Source organism: Monomorium pharaonis, chromosome 2, assembly GCF_013373865.1.
Source record: "Monomorium pharaonis isolate MP-MQ-018 chromosome 2, ASM1337386v2, whole genome shotgun sequence".
NCBI classification, from domain to species: domain Eukaryota; kingdom Metazoa; phylum Arthropoda; class Insecta; order Hymenoptera; family Formicidae; genus Monomorium; species Monomorium pharaonis.
Genome location: NC_050468.1, coordinates 9,520,764 through 9,537,780, shown reverse-complemented (window position 1 = coordinate 9,537,780; position 17,017 = coordinate 9,520,764). Strand labels below are relative to the sequence as shown.

The following is a 17,017-nucleotide window of genomic DNA, read 5'->3' as shown; positions in this document are numbered from 1 at the left end:
GTACTTGTTTGACCAGAGGTGGTCGACCAGCGATACTGGAGAAATACCGACCAGCGGTTAATTATAACTTGCGAGTTATTTACAGCTTTAATTTGCGTGCTGATTCTTCATGATTTAACGGGTGTTTCAAAATTACTTCTTTTCGATCGAGCGAGTGGAACTTTGCAACCAACTTTGTTAAAAACTCTCTTGGATGTCTGTAGAACATCGCACATCTCTAAAAAAATTGTTCGCGATTTTTATTTCTCCTTATCTACTTGCAACGCTTTATTATTATCAATTTCTTTTTTACAAATCTTGTAAAAATCTCGTTTCCATATAAGAGAATGTTATTTCTCGCGCGTCCGCTTGTCAGCGAGTTAAAAATAAAACGTGGTCGCAAGTCTATATAAACTGTTTAAGAACTGCATTGTATTTTCAAGGATAGAAACGTTAATCAGCGGTGATAATGTTAAACGAATGCTGCTGTTATCTGCGTATTTCCTTCTCTTTTTTTATTGGAAAATTTTACAGCGTGACAGAAAAACGCTTTTCGGGCAAAGATGTCGTAAGGGCCACGTATGTACGTATAGTCGTGGATCCCGCGCACGCGTGCGCACGATTGAAGGCCGAAATTACTATCGTATACGCGCGTTCCTCACACGCGGTCCGGTTTGTAAAAAGAAGCTGGGCGGGTGGGGGGGAGGGGGCGGGAAAGAGCGAATAGAGGAGCCAGCAAATGCTGACACGGAGGAGCTTGACGTAACGACCGCAGCGTCCCTCGTAAATTTTTACAACGCGATCGTAACAGCGTTCACAATGTGTACGAAACTGGACAGAAAAGAATCCAATCTCCGCCTCTCCCTCTCCCTCTCTCTCTCTCTCTCTCTTTCTCACGATTACTCTGCTTTCCGAGTATCATGAAAGCATCGTCAGAGTATCGAGGCGATGAGACCGCAAAGAAGAGAACGAAAAATGAGAACGAAGTAGCAAGAGAGAAAAGAGAAAAGAGAAAAGAGAGAGATAGAGAAGGAGAAGCGCTCAGAATGAAACGAATCAAGAGAGGAGGATCGGGATCGAAGAGCACGGCCACAATACGCGAGAGAACAGGAGAGAGGCGGATGAAGGAGGAGAAGGAGAGAGAAAGAGAAAGATAGAGGCACTGTTGTCGCATCATATCTCGTGAGTATACGGGGTCAGAGAAAAAGAGGGACAACAAACATGCCGCGCGGAGAGTGACTGTGGAACGAGAGAGCGGAGAGAGAGAGAGAGAGATAGAGAGAAGCGATGGGAAGGGGGGTGGCACTGACAGCGAGGGGGCCGCGGAAGAGGTGGACGAGGGCAGCGGGGAGAGGGAAAATACGAGGGAGACTCATGGTTCACCTGTCGTCATGGCAACGCCGCTTCGCCGCTCACTTGTTACTCCATCGGCATAGCTCGGCCCTCGGCGGCGGTCCTCTCGCAGCCTCCGCAGGAATACGAACGCGAGTCACGATCCATCGCGTGGAACAGAGAAGAGAGCGCGAGCCGACGCCTCCTTTCCGATGGGCGAGCGCTCGCTTGCTGGAGACGCGGCGCGATCTCTCTGCCGGGAGAGAGAGACACAGAGGATCCTCCTCTTCCTTTCTCTCTCTCTCTCTCTCTCCTCTTTTTCACAACGCACGCGCACGGAAAAAGGGGGAAAGTGTCGCGCGCGCGTGCGAAACGGTCACTCGCTGTCTCGCGTCTTCCACCACTGCACAATACGAACTATAGGAATTATCACAGAAGAAAAACACTTCACACGCACATCGAGAGAGATATTTATATATATATATATATATGGTGTGTATACGTGTGCGCGCGTATTCTCTCTCGTCTTCCTCTCGTCTCCCGTCGTTTCCTCTTTCACTCACGGAGAGACACAGAATTCGAAACGTATATATCACAGAAATGCGGAGGGAGAGGGGTGGGAGGGAAGTGAGCACAACATCCACCCTTCTCTTCTCTCCGATTCACCTCACTCGCCGCTCCGTCCTCCCCGCCACGTACTTAAGCCGAAGTCACTCTTCTATTTTAAGCTCCGCACTTGCCTCGTCCGTCGTATCCTCTATCTCTCTTCCTTCCCTTCTCCCTCTCTCTTTCCCTCCCGCTGGCACCAGTGAACCAGTCGCGCACGCAGACGCACGCAGGCAGGCGGGCACGCACCGAGAGCGATATTCACACCGTGACTCGCAAGCGCTCGGCGAGCGCGATTTCTCGCTTCTCGTTATCCACTTACTATGACCGCGCCGTCAATCTGTTTGCTATGCAAATCCCGTCTGACGATCAGCGCTGACGACGACGACGACGATAACGACGACGGGCGCGACGACGGCAGCTCCGAATCGGCGGCTCCGCGCCGACGGATACGATATCTCTCGCTAGCGCAATCGGCCGCCGTGCGCCGGTTAGTCATTGCCCGCCGACATACGTGGGGAAAAAAAAAAAGAGCGTAATCGGCCACCCGCGCGCGTCCGCGGATTCCACCGCGGGGGTATCCTTGCCCCCACCACCACTATCACGACGAGGAGGAACAAAACCACACTACTACCGCTACACACCAGGGCACTACCACGCCGCTACTACCGCGCGGTCACCACTATCATCGCCGTCGCCGTCGTTGCTGCTGCTGCTGCTCCTGCTCCAGCTGCTGCTGCTACTGCTGCTACCATCGCCGGCGATCGCGGCACTGCCGAGCGTCGTCGTCGTCGTCGTCGCCTCGTGTCGCGTCGGGGACGACGACGCGGCGCGTCGCGCGTAAACCTCGTGCTCTCCGACCGCGAATTCCCCCCGGCGGTGGCGACGGCGGCGGCGGCAGCGGCGGCGGCGACGGTGTTCTCACTCGCACGGTGACGTCATTGGCGCCTAAACGCGCGCGTCTCGCCGCGTTCTTCTCCTCCTCCTCCTCCTCCTCCTCTTTCTCCTTCTTCTTCGTTTTTTTCTTCTCCCTCCCGGCAGCGAGAGATCGGCAGCACGTACGGCGGGTTAGGTTCTCCGGCCGACCTCGTTTCACGCCGTGATCGCGCGCGCACGTCACTGCCGCGACAGGACGACCGGACGAACACTCGACGGCTTTCTCGCTCACAATGATCTACGATCGATCGCCTCCGTCTTCCTCCACCTCGTCCTCCTCCGCCCCGCCGTAGCCGTTCTCGTACTACTACTACTACTACTACTGCTGCTACTACTCGCCGCGTGACGACGGTAACACGTCACTCCCGCCACCCCATTCATCGATCCGGGATGGCGCACCTCACCGACGATCCACCGCGCCGACGATCGACACACTTCCGGCGCACTTTGCCCTCCGTCCGAGCCCCACTTCCTTCCCGTCGTCGGCAGACGCGCGACGTTCGAGTCCACGTTGCGTGACTTTCCCTTTCCTCTCGCTCTCGATCGCGCGGTCGATCGAAATTTTTCTCTTTTTCTCTCTCTCTCTCTCTCTCTCAAATGCCCGAGTTCACTTCCGCCAATCGCGCGGTCGGAATTCGCGCGCGCGAAAGTCAATTCTCCACGACGAGCCCCCTCGCTTTACGTTCGCGTCCTCCGCGCCGGGTAGCTCGTCAACAAGTGATTTCCCGCGAACGATCGACACACTGTACACACGAGAGCCACGGTGTCGCGTTGCGGTGTCGCGCGCCGCACGACGCTACGCACCTCCTCACGGCGTTGTTATTGTTGCGTAACTGGCGGGCCCTGTGTAGATGGCTGGCTCCGCAGCCGCGCCGCGAGACAGAGTGTATGGAGTTGGCGGCGGAGAGGGGAGCGAGGAGGAGGAGGAAAGAAAACGGAGAGGAAAAAGAGAGAGAGAGAGAGAGACAGTATGTGTGCGTGCGTGCGTGTGCGTGTATGTGTGTGAGTGTGTAAAGGAACGGGTCGGAGGGGGCGAGGTAGCCCCGTGGGTGAGCCAGTGGGCGAATACGCAACGCGAGAGAGAGAGCGTGCGAGCGGTGCGCCGTCTGGCGTGGTTGGCGACAGTCTACTGCCTTCCGAGAACCACGAGGCGATTCCGTGTATCGAACGCGCACCGAGGGCCGTCAGCGAAGGTAGTAGGGGAGACGGGATCGGCGCGCGATCCTCTGGTAGGGAGTTAGCTGGCAGTGGTGGGACGCGAGGGACGAAGGGACGGGGCGAGTAAATATGAGAAAGCCCAAGCGACCCCGAGAGACCGAAGGAGGGAGAAGAGAGTTCCGACACGAGGCTCTCCTCAGGGACGCAGATATTACGCTCCGCGTGCGCGCGCGCGCGCGTGTGTTTTCTTACGTATATCCGACAATGAGTCTTACGCATCTGAGCATCAGCGAGAATCGAGAAATGCCAGGGCGTTACACGTCACATAACGTCGAAGATGATAATGAGGGTTTGAATCGTGGCCTTGCCGTTCCGTCGGCGGAACCGCGCGCAAAAATGGAAAATTTCACTACCGTGAAATCACGACCGACCTGGGCACCACCCTGAGACTCTGGTTTACATTGAGTCCGCTTTGGGTTTCCTTTCCCTTTGATCATTTCGCTACAGTCAAGGATCGACCGAGATTTGAATGAGCGCAACTCGATTGTCCACGTCGCCAATTAGCTATTTTTGTAAAACTTTTGTGGTTGTAGGTTCTAAGTACCGAACGCTGTGAATGGCTACGATCAATTGCAACGTGGTCAAACGGACGCTTCCAGTTTTGAATGATCAACTACAACTCTTACTCGTTCTTTCTCTCTCTCTCTCTCTCTCTCTCTCTCTCTCTCTCTCTCTCTCTGTCTCTCTGTTGCTCTCTCGCTAATTGAAAAGTTGAACGAGTTTCGTTAAACTTGCATCATTGCGCAAGAAACGAAGATAAATCGCTCGCGATCGCTCGAGCGTTCCTTTCTTCCTGATCAGTCCACACGTTTCTCAATTTGCCTACATTCACAGTCGCACGTACAACCTCAATGCAACCTGTTTCCGCGCATTGCGGTGTAACGTTTACCTGCTCGTTTAAACACGGCCTGCGTTCCCCTCCGCCGCGCGAGGGGCGGCCTCCGTCAATCGCGCGAGATTCGCGACCGATTTCCAATTTTAATCGTCATCTGATCCCACTTCGCGGTCCGACGAGCCAATCCGGTTGTCGTTTGCGGATTAGAGCGCGCTCTCTTTTCGAGATGCTCTCTCGATCTCTTTGGCGACGGCACCCAAACAAAACGCTATAAATAAAGCCATGAAAATAGTGGGCCGCCCCAGACGAAGAAACGGGGGACCTCGCGTGATAATCTGCCTTATCTATTCTGGATCGCTAACAGCCAAGGGCAGACGAGGTCTCTTCCTTCGTCTTCACGCTTATGTTTCGTCGTTCCCGTTCCGAGAGACTCGCACCGGGAAGAGAGACCCTGCTGTTAACTACGTACAAGCCTCTCATCCGGAAGGACAGCTGGTCTTCGAGAAACCAAAGTTGTCAAAAGCGCACGCGCGCACACACACACACACACACACACACACACACACACACACACACACACACACAAAATAACACGAATTTCAAGATATTTTTGAAACATTTTTGAAAAATTCGTTAAATATGTTAGTCTGATTTTCTATTACCCGTTAAAATATTTCAAATATTTATTGATTGCTACATATATTCGTGGAATGCATGAAACTTCAAAAAATTTGCGAAAAGGATTCTTTTTTTCTCAAAATCTTTTTTTTAAATTCTTTAGTTACTAAATATATATATATATTTTTTATATATATTTGATCTCTTCTGTAAAAAATTAATATTGCACAGGATCCTGTGAGGTAAATATTCCCTAATTGCACTCGCAATTTGTAAAGTGTGCGTTGCGTCAGTGGTTAACGGTATTCCTGCTCCAAAATTATTGGGAGGTGTGCGATTTCACGATATCATTTATGAATTTTTGTTTGACCTCCGTTGCAATTAGCGGTTAATACGGCACGGCAATTATGGCGATTTGTCATTCAAGGACAATCAGACGAAGATATAATTAACGATTCCGCCACGCGGAGCATAAAAGAGCTCCACCACACATTCCGAACGTTCATCGATCGTATCTGAAACGCAACACCATCGCCGTTTCTCACGCACACGCGCCTCATAATCGTGGGCGATCATCGACTGCGCAATATCGTGTGTGCAACAAGTTACTTTTGTTACGAGTAACTAGACGTAGGAAGAAGACAATACAAAGTCCAGCCATGAATGTAAAATCGAATCAAATCCACTTTCACGCTTACATGTCTGCGAATTTACGTAAAATGTAAAACAAAAAAACACACCTGAAACGCGAAAAGATATTGAAACAATCGTTAATGATTTTAGATCTTTATCTCCATAAAGCCTCTATAATGTTTATAGATTTCCAATGCATTTATTTTCGAAAAAAAAAACACGTCGCAATTTTTCTGGTAGCTACGTGCGATTGAAACGTCGGAAGCACGAGTGGCAAACGGGATTTTGGCGTACGAGTGTCGAGGTTAAAAAAAAAAAGCGAAACGAATTGAATTTTGCCGAAAGTGGACTTGACCCGATTGCATTTGCGCGAACCGCGCTTCAGTCGATTCTGCAGTGTGTGTCCCGTTGTGGGACGGGCGTGACAGGATAACGAAATGCGAAAATACAATACAATCTGAATATGAATTTATCGGGCCGTTATGGAGCGTCAATCGGCCCCGGTCTTTAGGGTGCAGCGAGTTGCACCGATGCGAACGGCCCTTTCGACCGCGGCCAGCCGACGTGATTATTATTGAGCGACAACAAAGGCGGGCTAATTGGCACGAGGCGCGCAACGTGTGCTCGCCTGGGACGGACGGTTGTTATCGCGAGAGCTTCGATAATTAAGGCGAAAGAATACAAATTGCGGCGGTTGTGTGAGCTGCGCTATTAACGGGAATTTGCCGCTGCGCTGCGAATTATACGCGATATTGGCGGAATTGTACGTTCCGATACATCGTCGCTTTCCCTTCTCTCTCTCTCTCTCTCTCTCTCTCTCTCTCTCTCTCTCTCTCTCTCTCTCTCTCTCTCTCTCTCTCTCTCTCTCTCTCTCTCTTTCTTTCTCTCGTTGGCCTGTTTTCGCGAAAGGCATGTAATGAACTTCATTCATGGTTCTCGCGGATTCGTAACAATCGGGCCATTTACCGACCCACCCCGTAGCCGACGAAGGGCCGATGCGTTATCGGCGATGCAATACATTTAGTAGAATAAAATACAATAAAAGTATAGGTATGCAGCACCGAGGGAGGAATAGTACTTCTAAAAGAGCAACGAATCGTACGTGCGTGGGATGAGAAAATCTCTTGACACGAGAATTATGATATGATATGTACATTTTTATGAGAAAAATGGATTTAGACATGCACTCTGACATATAATGGTTTTTACTGCGTAAAACTTCAATGATGTTATTTTCTGGAAATTTTTATTTTATTATATATATAATTTTTTAGCTTGAAAAAATGTGAAGCACAAAAAAATTAAACTCTCCACGCGCATGACCTATTCCGCATATATTTTCACATTTTAACACACGAGTATTTCCTTTTTATTCTTTTCTTTTAATCTTCTTATTTGGTAACACATTTTTCTCGTATGTACGTGGGATTATAATGAAAAACATGATACCCGTCTCTGATCAGATTTATTCAGATAAAAGGGACGTATAGGATTTATTTTTGGAACATTAGTTAGGTAAAATAATATGTGATATACATCATAAGATAAATTCAGAATAAATTGATACTTTAACTCCACATTTTTCATCATAGTTATCTCGTCGATCCGCTCGCTTACTTGCTTTGTCATCGCCAACTTATTACAGCTATCTTCATAATCGTACCAATTTGAAATTATCTGATAAAAAATATTTTAGTAGTCATTGACAGCACTTTATGTTTTTGTAGATTCTTATTTCTAGTCGCTAATGATAACAAATAATCGATGCTTCTATAACTGTGTTTGGAAAAATCAATTGTTAACTTTTGTCCCAATAACTTTATTATGTTCAAAACTTCCACTAGAGACTTTCGGAATTGAACCGACATTGAAAGATTTTTCAAAGACGTGGAAATGTGATAGCAAAGAAAAGAAAAGGGATTTTTTTTTTAAGCTATTACGTCATCATCGGTCATCAACGTCGTATGCCGAGCTAAAGGTTAATTTACCTTTGCTTTTTTACTAGCAATCAACGTGCCAGTCTTCTAGCGAACTAGAAAATTAGCAGCTGAAAAATATAATTACCCATACACATAGCGCATAGAAATAAATCGTTTATAATTCCGCACGTCATGTATGTAGAATTATATCTTTTTAGTTGGTAATTCTGATCGCCAGAAGATCAGCACGCTGGTTGCGTGCAACCAAAAAAAGCAACGTGTAAATTAACCTTAAGACATCACATTCGCGCAAAGTCGGCGGCAATCACGCGAGTCGGCAATAGCAAACTCGAGGTAAGCGGCAGGACGGGCGAGCGAGCGAGCGAGCGAACGGAGGCGGGCAGCCGACCAGTTGTCCGGGTGCGGTAAGAAACCTCAGGCCTGTTTCCCCCGTCGGAGTTCCGGAGAAGCCCGGATTGTTGTTCCCCCGAGATGACGGGACATTCCACGAACTGCTTTGCCGCCACGTTTCGCCCTGCTATCCTCCCTCGCCGCTCACGCTGCGTCGAGCCATCGGCCTTCTCGCTCTTCCTCGCTTCCTCCCGAGGTGATTCCGGCTTGCTCCTCCTTCCACCACCGGCACGTCACTACACGTAGGGTATTCCGTGGAGCGCGCACTACTATGAATCCGCTTCGTCACATGGCGGTCACGCACACGTATACACCGTGAAGGATCGGTTGTATCGTAAAAGAAAAGAAGAGAAAAAAATACCAAGAAAGAGGAAAGAGACGAAGGCTCGCAACCATGGGGCATCCATATATTTTTTTTATATTTTTTCCAAAGGAACAGAAGTATATTCGGATATCTGGCTGAATTTCGTTTAACCGTTACCCTTTCCTGGAACGTTGCTTTCTCGAATTTTACAACTGCTATTTCCTATTTACTCGCCTTCGGTGAAATTTTCTTTTTTTTTTTTTTTCGTTTTTTTTCCTCGCGGCACTTTACTGCAGTACTCGTGAATTGCGTGCGAGAAATGCGCGGCGTCAAGCGGGATTCGTTTATATCGCGCGAACGCGTCATCGCGCATCGACGCGTGTCGCGGCATTCTCTGGCGCACATGAAAAAAGCGCTGAGGAACATCTCACGGGGGAGAGAGAGTCACATTTCACACTGACTTCATTTCCGTCGCGCGGAAATAAAATTTTAACGTGAGACAATTAATGTATTTCCGTGGCGCGCGCGCGCGCGCGCTAGTAAAGCGCCTTCTAAATTAAAAATTAACATTTCCCTTTCACGTGGTGCACGAAATTCCCACGAGACACAGGCTTTGTCGCTACGGGAAGCGGATCGAGTCCCCCGTGCTGTATCAGCTATATGCCTTCCGCTCTTCCTTTTCTTCCCTTTGAAGAGGGAGCCGAGCGCTCGGCGCCGTTTACGGTAGGGGTCAAAGGCGGCAGCGGCGAGCGAGGACGTTTTACTTAAGGTCACTGTGTTAACCGTGCCGCGAGGATTTCATTAACGCCTCGATCGCGAGCAGCCGGCGCGCGCGGATGGGGAAGGAGGCACTAATAGGCGAACAGCCTCGGCTTGACGAGGTATCCGCTCGATATGAACGCCTCGGTGAGCGACGCACGGAGAGTGAGGGTCATGCAGCGGAACGCAGGGATGCATCTGCGCCCTTCTAAGTTTCCAAGGAACTAGAGGAGCGAGGGGGAGAAAGAGTTCACTGTAAAGCACCGGGGCAATGTGTATGCCTAACATACGCATTTGAAAAGGAACGCGCAAGTGCAAGAGTAAAAAATATTTAAGCATTAAGCTGAAGATAAAGTACGCGAGGACTCGACATCTAACTTCGTAGAAACATTTTAGTAAAGAAAAAAAAAATATATATATATAAATAGATTTAAAAAATTGGTTTTTCTCTCTGAAATGTTTGTACGAAGTTAGATGTCGAGTTCTCGTTTACTTCACCTTCGGCGCTTGGATATTTTTTACGCTTGCATTTTCCATTGAGTAGAGGCTCTTTTGCCTGCAAAAGGTGACGAACGGCTCGTTTGCGAAATGGATTTCATCAAATGTTTGGTATAGTGTGCACGTGGCAAATAACGACGCGACGCAATATTGTGAAACGTGGGAGCGAGGCGCAGCAGAAATCCGATCGCATGCGCGCGGAGGTCAGAGCTGGCGGAAAAGTCGTCGTTGCCGTCGACGCCGCCGGCTGGATTTATCGGCCGTGCCGATTCATCGAAATGTCGCCGTCGGTGTCACGGTATTTCTGACATCGCGACGAGGACGTCTCGTGCATCGGTCGTTCAAGTAAAAAAAGAAAAGTATTAAATTTAGAGTTCTATTATTACATTTACGTTCCTCGCATCTCGCTCCCCTCTTTATTCCTTATGTCGCAGAAACGAAGAGAAAGGAAGAAAGAGAGGATTACGGATATGCCGATTAACCGGAATATTTTAAAAATTCCTAGAAAGAACAATACGTATATCACACTCGATTGCAATATCGTCATTTGTGTAATCGCCCAACGGTTATCACGCGACCTCTCATTTCAAATCGGAGGATTATATGGTTCGACGTAACGGCAATACTCCCCGGCGATTATACGGTCACGGATGATTGCCTCGTATATGCCCGAACGACGATACCTCTCCGACGAGATTCTCCCGGAAGCGAATCGCATACGTGATAACGTGAAAAGCCCCGTCATGTGTGTAGGAACGCGGAGCGAGCGAGCAAGTGCGGAAGTTCCATGAATCAGTGATAACGACTGCAGAGAGTTTCCAGTTTAGATTTCTTTGCCTCGGCATGTTGTTAAAGGGGTCTCGGAATACAAGTTTTTAGTGGATCATTACGTCAGATTTATCGTAAGTTAGTGATTATCGCGGATAGCGACCGAGAATTCTCACGATATCTTCATTTCTGTAACATTCGCTCGTTATTAAACGATTAATATTAGATCGCTTGATAAGAACTGTCATTGTCACATCAGTTTAACTCCATCGAATAAGTAACTGAAATAACTTTGATTATATTATATTCTCTCCGCGCTAATCCTCAAGAAGTCAGAAATTAAATTTGCGATTTAATTCCCGGTAGAAACTCGAGATTGTGGAGATGATCGGAAATCGAAAGTCTTTTAACGCTGTCATACTTCTCTTGTTTAATTTGATGTGCTCCGATATTTATTTGCCTTCCGTCTCTCGTACGTGCTCTTTCCTACTATCGATTTCATTCAACTTATGAATAGCAAGTCGACAATTCGACTGTTCTGAGTCATCCCGTAATAACACAGCGGGAGTCGAACTTTCGAGTTCCAATGTTTTCTTACGAGATGATGCAGACGGCTCGTTTTGCACGTCGAAGAAAAGAAGTCAAAAATATTAGCGAGTAAATGTTACTCGCGACATTTTCTTCGATATTTATTGGTTATAAGAAAGTTTGATTGTGATTACGAAAATACACATTCCGTAAATATATCTGACAAACCAAATATCTAAATATTTCTCTTTAACTGATTTATTTGCTAATAGAGATACAATTTTATTTTGTCGTATTTAAATAAAAGGATTTGTCCCAGTGAAATATATTTATATCGCAGAAATATATTTTTTAGTATCATTTTCTCAGTGTACGTGTCTGCACACATTTGGCTCCAAATATTTCAACTTTTTTCTTTCAGTGTGAACGATATGCCAGGCTCATTCGAGATCTGACAAAGAGGATCGCGAGGAAATGGGGGAGGGGGGAGGGAGGACGGATATGAATATGGAGCTTTCGCGGCGAAATGGAAATATCCGTGGAATTCCCGCTGTCCCCGGAATGTCCGTATTAAGAGTTCGTGGCCGACGTCGTGTCTGGACTTCTGACGTGCGGCAAGATAAGGCGAGGCTTCCTCGAACCTTCGTTCTTACGTAAGCGATGTCGACGGAGCATTATATTGCTACCGTTTACGTCGACGCGCATAACGTTAGACAAAATCGCATAACCCGAGCGTGACACGTTCACGTCGTCGCCGAGAACCTTGAAGCAGGGAACACGCAGGTGTAACGAATTTCCTTCTTTCTCTCCTTTCTTCTCTCCTTCTTGTACAAGACTGTTACGCACACCTGTCAGTCTCGGCGACGTCCTTAAGGAATTTCTGCAGGGCAACATAATGCCACTGTCTCAGCTTCAAAAGCGTTCAAAAGCTGGCAGTAATATATCTACTTTAATTGACAGTATGTAAAAACGAATTAATCCATAAAGTCAAGAAAAAAAAGGGTTGCACGCACGGCTAAATCAGCTAAGTGAAATTAAGCATTTTAAACATAATCTCATTCAGAATTGTTTATAATAAATTGGTGTTTGCTCCATATATTTTTAATTAATGTCGGTAGATATAAATTACTTTATAATAACAAAATGGAATCGTATTTTAATGCATTGAAAGCAGTCATCATTCCTCTTAATTTAATTTTTACTATAAAACGTAAAAGTGAAAGTGTGTAATTTTTGGACACCCTGTGCATCCATTGTAACGCTATCGCTGCCAAGAAACGCATCGTCATGATACGTCGTCGTCGAAGACGTCTTAACAGCGTTTCACGTGACAGAGGGTAATCGTTTTAGCGCGTTGCATTTTTAGAATGTTTAGAATTGACTGATTTTACCTGTTTCCGATAATGCTTGATTCATTGAAATCTTCCAGTTTTTAACGATACACGATTTCATAACTATTCTCCTGCCGGTGTCAAGCGCCCCCCATACGAATCAATCTTCCTCTACCTCTCTTATATAATTTTATACATTTTTTCGTATATTCATGATAAAAAATTAAGGATTCTCTTTACATATATAATATTATATTCTAACTTGTATTACGTTAATTCGAAGATTTCTGCGTACCTTAAAGATCACGCTTATTCCCAGCGAGAAAACTGTTGTTCTTATTTTTTTCTCTAACTTTTCTTTAAAAAAGAAAATTTGTCTTTGTCTTACACAAATGCGTCGTAGAGGTATCGTCTCGTTTAATCATCATCTTTTGCGACTCTATTACCAGGTAGCTGAAGTGCTGCAAAGCAATTTTTTTTACAACGTACGATGATAAAGTGTGTCGCGCACGCGTTGATCGTCGCGACGCATTGGTATGCGTTATATCTTTATTTACCTTTCGGTTGTTTACGTCGCGGAATCCCGATTTCTCAGTTATGCAGGCGTTGAGTCACGCACGGCTCTTTTTTTCCGCCGATATCCCCAATTCGGTCGGAGCCACACGTTCAATATTTTATTCCACCGCTTGTGTTTCTCTCTCCTGTGACTCACCCACGTCGCGGGTGCACTTGTTGAATCTCGCATACTCGCTCGGATTGTACCCGTTCGTTTGCTCGTTTTTTTTCCTTTCTCTTTCTCTCTTTCTCTCTCTCGCGAGCATGCATTGCAATCCAGTCGTGTGGGTGGAGTATCGTTTCCCTTCGCATGTCCTTTCGCTAAAACTCTTCATTTTCAGACCCAAGGCGTACCGAACGCGAGGCGTGTTTGCCGCTTCGAAATATATTCGCGGAAATGAACATAGATAAGAGCTATATTATTATTTATCGCAAAAACTTTCCTCTCTCTCTCTCTCTCTCTCTCTCTCTCTCTCTCTCTCTCTCTTTCTTTCTCTCTTTCTCTAATATTTCTGTTTCTTTTTCTAAAAAGTGCTAGTTAGACATCTTTCGATTAAGATTGCACTCTCACAATCCAGACGTGGATCATTATAGACATAGATACATTCTTGAACAAATACGGCGATAATTATGTAGACTCGTGATGTACGATGCTTATTAATCGCACGAATGACTATGATATTACGAGATTTGTAATCATATGTGTTTTTTGGGTTACAGGAGAACATGTAATAAGTGCCTACTTTACCTACACGAGTATACGACCGGTTCGTTTATCGATTGCTGGGGAGTGCTCGAAATGGCCTCTTAAACACATGCAGCTTGAACGGCAGACAGGTAAGTAGAAAAAGTTGCGCTTCTATTCTCCACTTGCGAACGCGCGAAGGGCTCTCAATGAACGTCAAACGGAACGTACGGTTCGTGAAACACTTGTGCGCTGAGATTTATAGGTTCTTATAGAGTTACATTATGTTTGTGTTTTACCTCTACGGCAATTGAACGCGGTGATCTCAGATCACGGAATTGCATTTAAACATGCATTTGAATAACAGGTTTTAATAGAATGATTTCACGTTTCCATCTATCTGATTCGTAACAAAAATTCGCCATAAAATTTCTATTCTAAGCAATCGTTTGATTATGTAAATGCGAAACATCGAAAGCTTATTTTGTTTACATGTAATTGTAAAAGTTTCCAGTTAATTCTTAGCCCCAATGGAATTCTAGACCCCGTCAATCACGCGTTTCGTATCGTTGCGAGATACCGACGGACATACGACAATTTCGATTTTTTAATAATTATATTAGAGAAGAGCAAATTCCGAAGCTCTTATCGAGAATAGAGAGGAAAAAAACTTCACGCCGCCAGGCGTTAAGGAGTGAATGATTGCACCGTTACTGAACTCGTCATGTGCACGCGACTTTAGATTATTACCACGCCGGCTCCGCGATGTCCGGCGAGTGGCACATCGCGGTCAGCGAAACCCACGATAGAAGCGTTCGTCACGCAGATGCGTTATCGCGTTGCGAAACGCCAGAGCTAGACGCAAGATGTCGAGAGAGTGAGAGAATCGTGGCGATGCGATGGCGACGTATTTTGCCGCGCGCGACGCAGTTCCATGCCTGCTCAGCCCCCGCGATTAGCTCCTGCGGTTTAATTAGTCGCGACCAGCGCGGAGAGAAGAAACAAATTAACGACGAGAAGAGTGGCCAAGCACATGAAGAGAATTCGAGTACGCATAGTGTTGCTCGATCTCACTCTCTGTCTGGTCGACAGGCAATGCCCGATCGAGTGCTAATCTACTTGATATCAGTGTGCTAATAGCGTATTCTAGAAATTAATTAGAGTCTGAAATCCCAATTTGAAGGTGTCGAGGCCAGAATAATTTTCAAGTTATAAATAATCGAAGCCAATGATATGATTTAAATTTTGCATTCAGAATTTGTTTATGCAAATATCAAAATTTATTAGTTTTATAGTTAAAGTCTACTTTTTCTAATTTTGTATAATTAGAAAATTAGAATTGATTTTTTTATTATTATTTCTTTCAAGTACACGATTTTAGTAAATTTCAGAAATTAATCGTTATATTCGTTGTGACAATTGTATTTCACTTTTTTATGCTATTAAAAAAAAACAAAAACTCTTTATTTCACTTTCTTCACGCGGTTTCTTACGGAATGTGCAATTCGCAAAAGGTAATAATTTTATATGAGTATCTTTTTCGTAAAAAAGGAATTAAATTTTTTTATTTCTCGGATAAACGTCACAGATTTTAATCTGCAAAAATACGAGTAAAGCAAAAACAAATTATATGTGTGGAAAAAAAGTCAAAATTTATATTTTATTTTATCTTATAATTTATTTAAAACATATATTAATAATTAAAAATTTGTTTCATAAAAATCACATTTTTGTCAGAATCAAATTCAAACGATATCTCAGTATTTTAAAAGTAATAAAATCATACAATATCTCAGTATCAAATTCAAACAATCAACAATTTTTTTCTTGTAATTTATTCTTATAATTTTGCAGGTTGTACGGTTTTTTGTTGTTTATATTAATTTTGGGAACAATTTTTGGGATATTTTAAGAGCAACAATAGTAATAAATTCTCATATTATTAAATATAATTTTGCCGTTTTATATATAGTATATATATATATATATATATATATATATATATATATATATATAACGGCAAAATTATATATATACCGCTAACTTAATCTTTCTTCAGCATTGTTTTTTAAAAAAACTTACAGAGCAACTAATTTTTTTCTTTAACAATTTTTTAGCAACAAATAAGTAACAAAAAATATTAATTAGAAAACGTGACAATCACATTATTATTATTCGTGAGACGAGATTCTAGTTGACAGATAGCGCGCGAGCCGTTTGTCGTATTATTCTTCGAAACGCGATCGTAATTTTTAGAGACACATCAAACGCTATCGTTCCCTGTAATTAGCTTGTAATTATTATAATTATTACAACATACGTCAATTGACTCTTGTGTGAATGACTCATAAACATATTGAGGCGCTACGGTCACTTATCAGAAAAAAAACATCTTGCGTAATTTATTCATTTAAAGTAAGAAATGGGAATCGAGATGATGAGGCTGATAAGTGACTATTTTCTTATTTACGAAACGATAATTACACGTGGAATATATATAATATACATATATATTTCGGCATTGTGATGAATTTTTTATGATAATTTGGTTAATTTTCGCTTGTTTTTTTGGCTTGTTTTCGGATTAATAACGCTAAATGCGACACAAAACATTGGGTCATTCAAAAAACAAAAAGTCGCAATTTTTTATTAATCGCTTATTTACTATATAGCCTATACTATGTAGCTTGTTAACATACAGTATAATATATTATACACTATAATATATTATTTTAATTATTAATACGAACTAAAAAAAGTGTTGGTAATAATAATCAAATTTAGATGATTATCTAGCTTTTGTAAAAAATTTTAATTAAATGTTTGATGAAATGTAAATGGAATTTATCTGATTATTATTATTACAAACTTTTTTGTCAGTGCGAGAAAAGTATAAGATGACTTCCTCCAGAGTAAATTTATAATGTTTAGTTAATATTTTCGTAAATAAGTATCGTGAAGTGTAAGTGTCATAAAAAGAAAAAAATAAGGAAATTAAACCATGGAGTTCTTCCACGGAGTTCTACTCATTATTCCATTTATTATTTATAAAATCAATCGTTATTAATAATTACATCAATGATTATTTCTTTATGTATTGAC

General features: G+C 44.1%; 2 protein-coding genes across 4 annotated transcripts in view; one reads left to right on the top strand and one right to left on the bottom strand.

Moving 5' to 3' along the window:
- The window catches only part of LOC105828367, a 30,154-nt gene extending 24,698 nt beyond the window's left edge, over window positions 1-5,456 (bottom strand). The window contains exon 1 of the mRNA XM_028194455.2: window positions 1,363-5,456. Coding sequence (XP_028050256.1) covers window positions 1,363-1,372 — 10 coding nt within the window. The 5' untranslated portion in view covers window positions 1,373-5,456. The remainder of the gene's footprint in view (window positions 1-1,362) is intronic.
- The window catches only part of LOC105836754, a 137,669-nt gene that overhangs the window by 23,139 nt on the left and 97,513 nt on the right, over window positions 1-17,017 (top strand). For all 3 annotated transcript variants that reach the window (XM_012681012.3, XM_012681014.3, XM_012681013.3), the window contains exon 3: window positions 13,951-14,067. In XM_012681012.3, coding sequence (XP_012536466.1) covers window positions 13,951-14,067 — 117 coding nt within the window. The remainder of the gene's footprint in view (window positions 1-13,950; window positions 14,068-17,017) is intronic.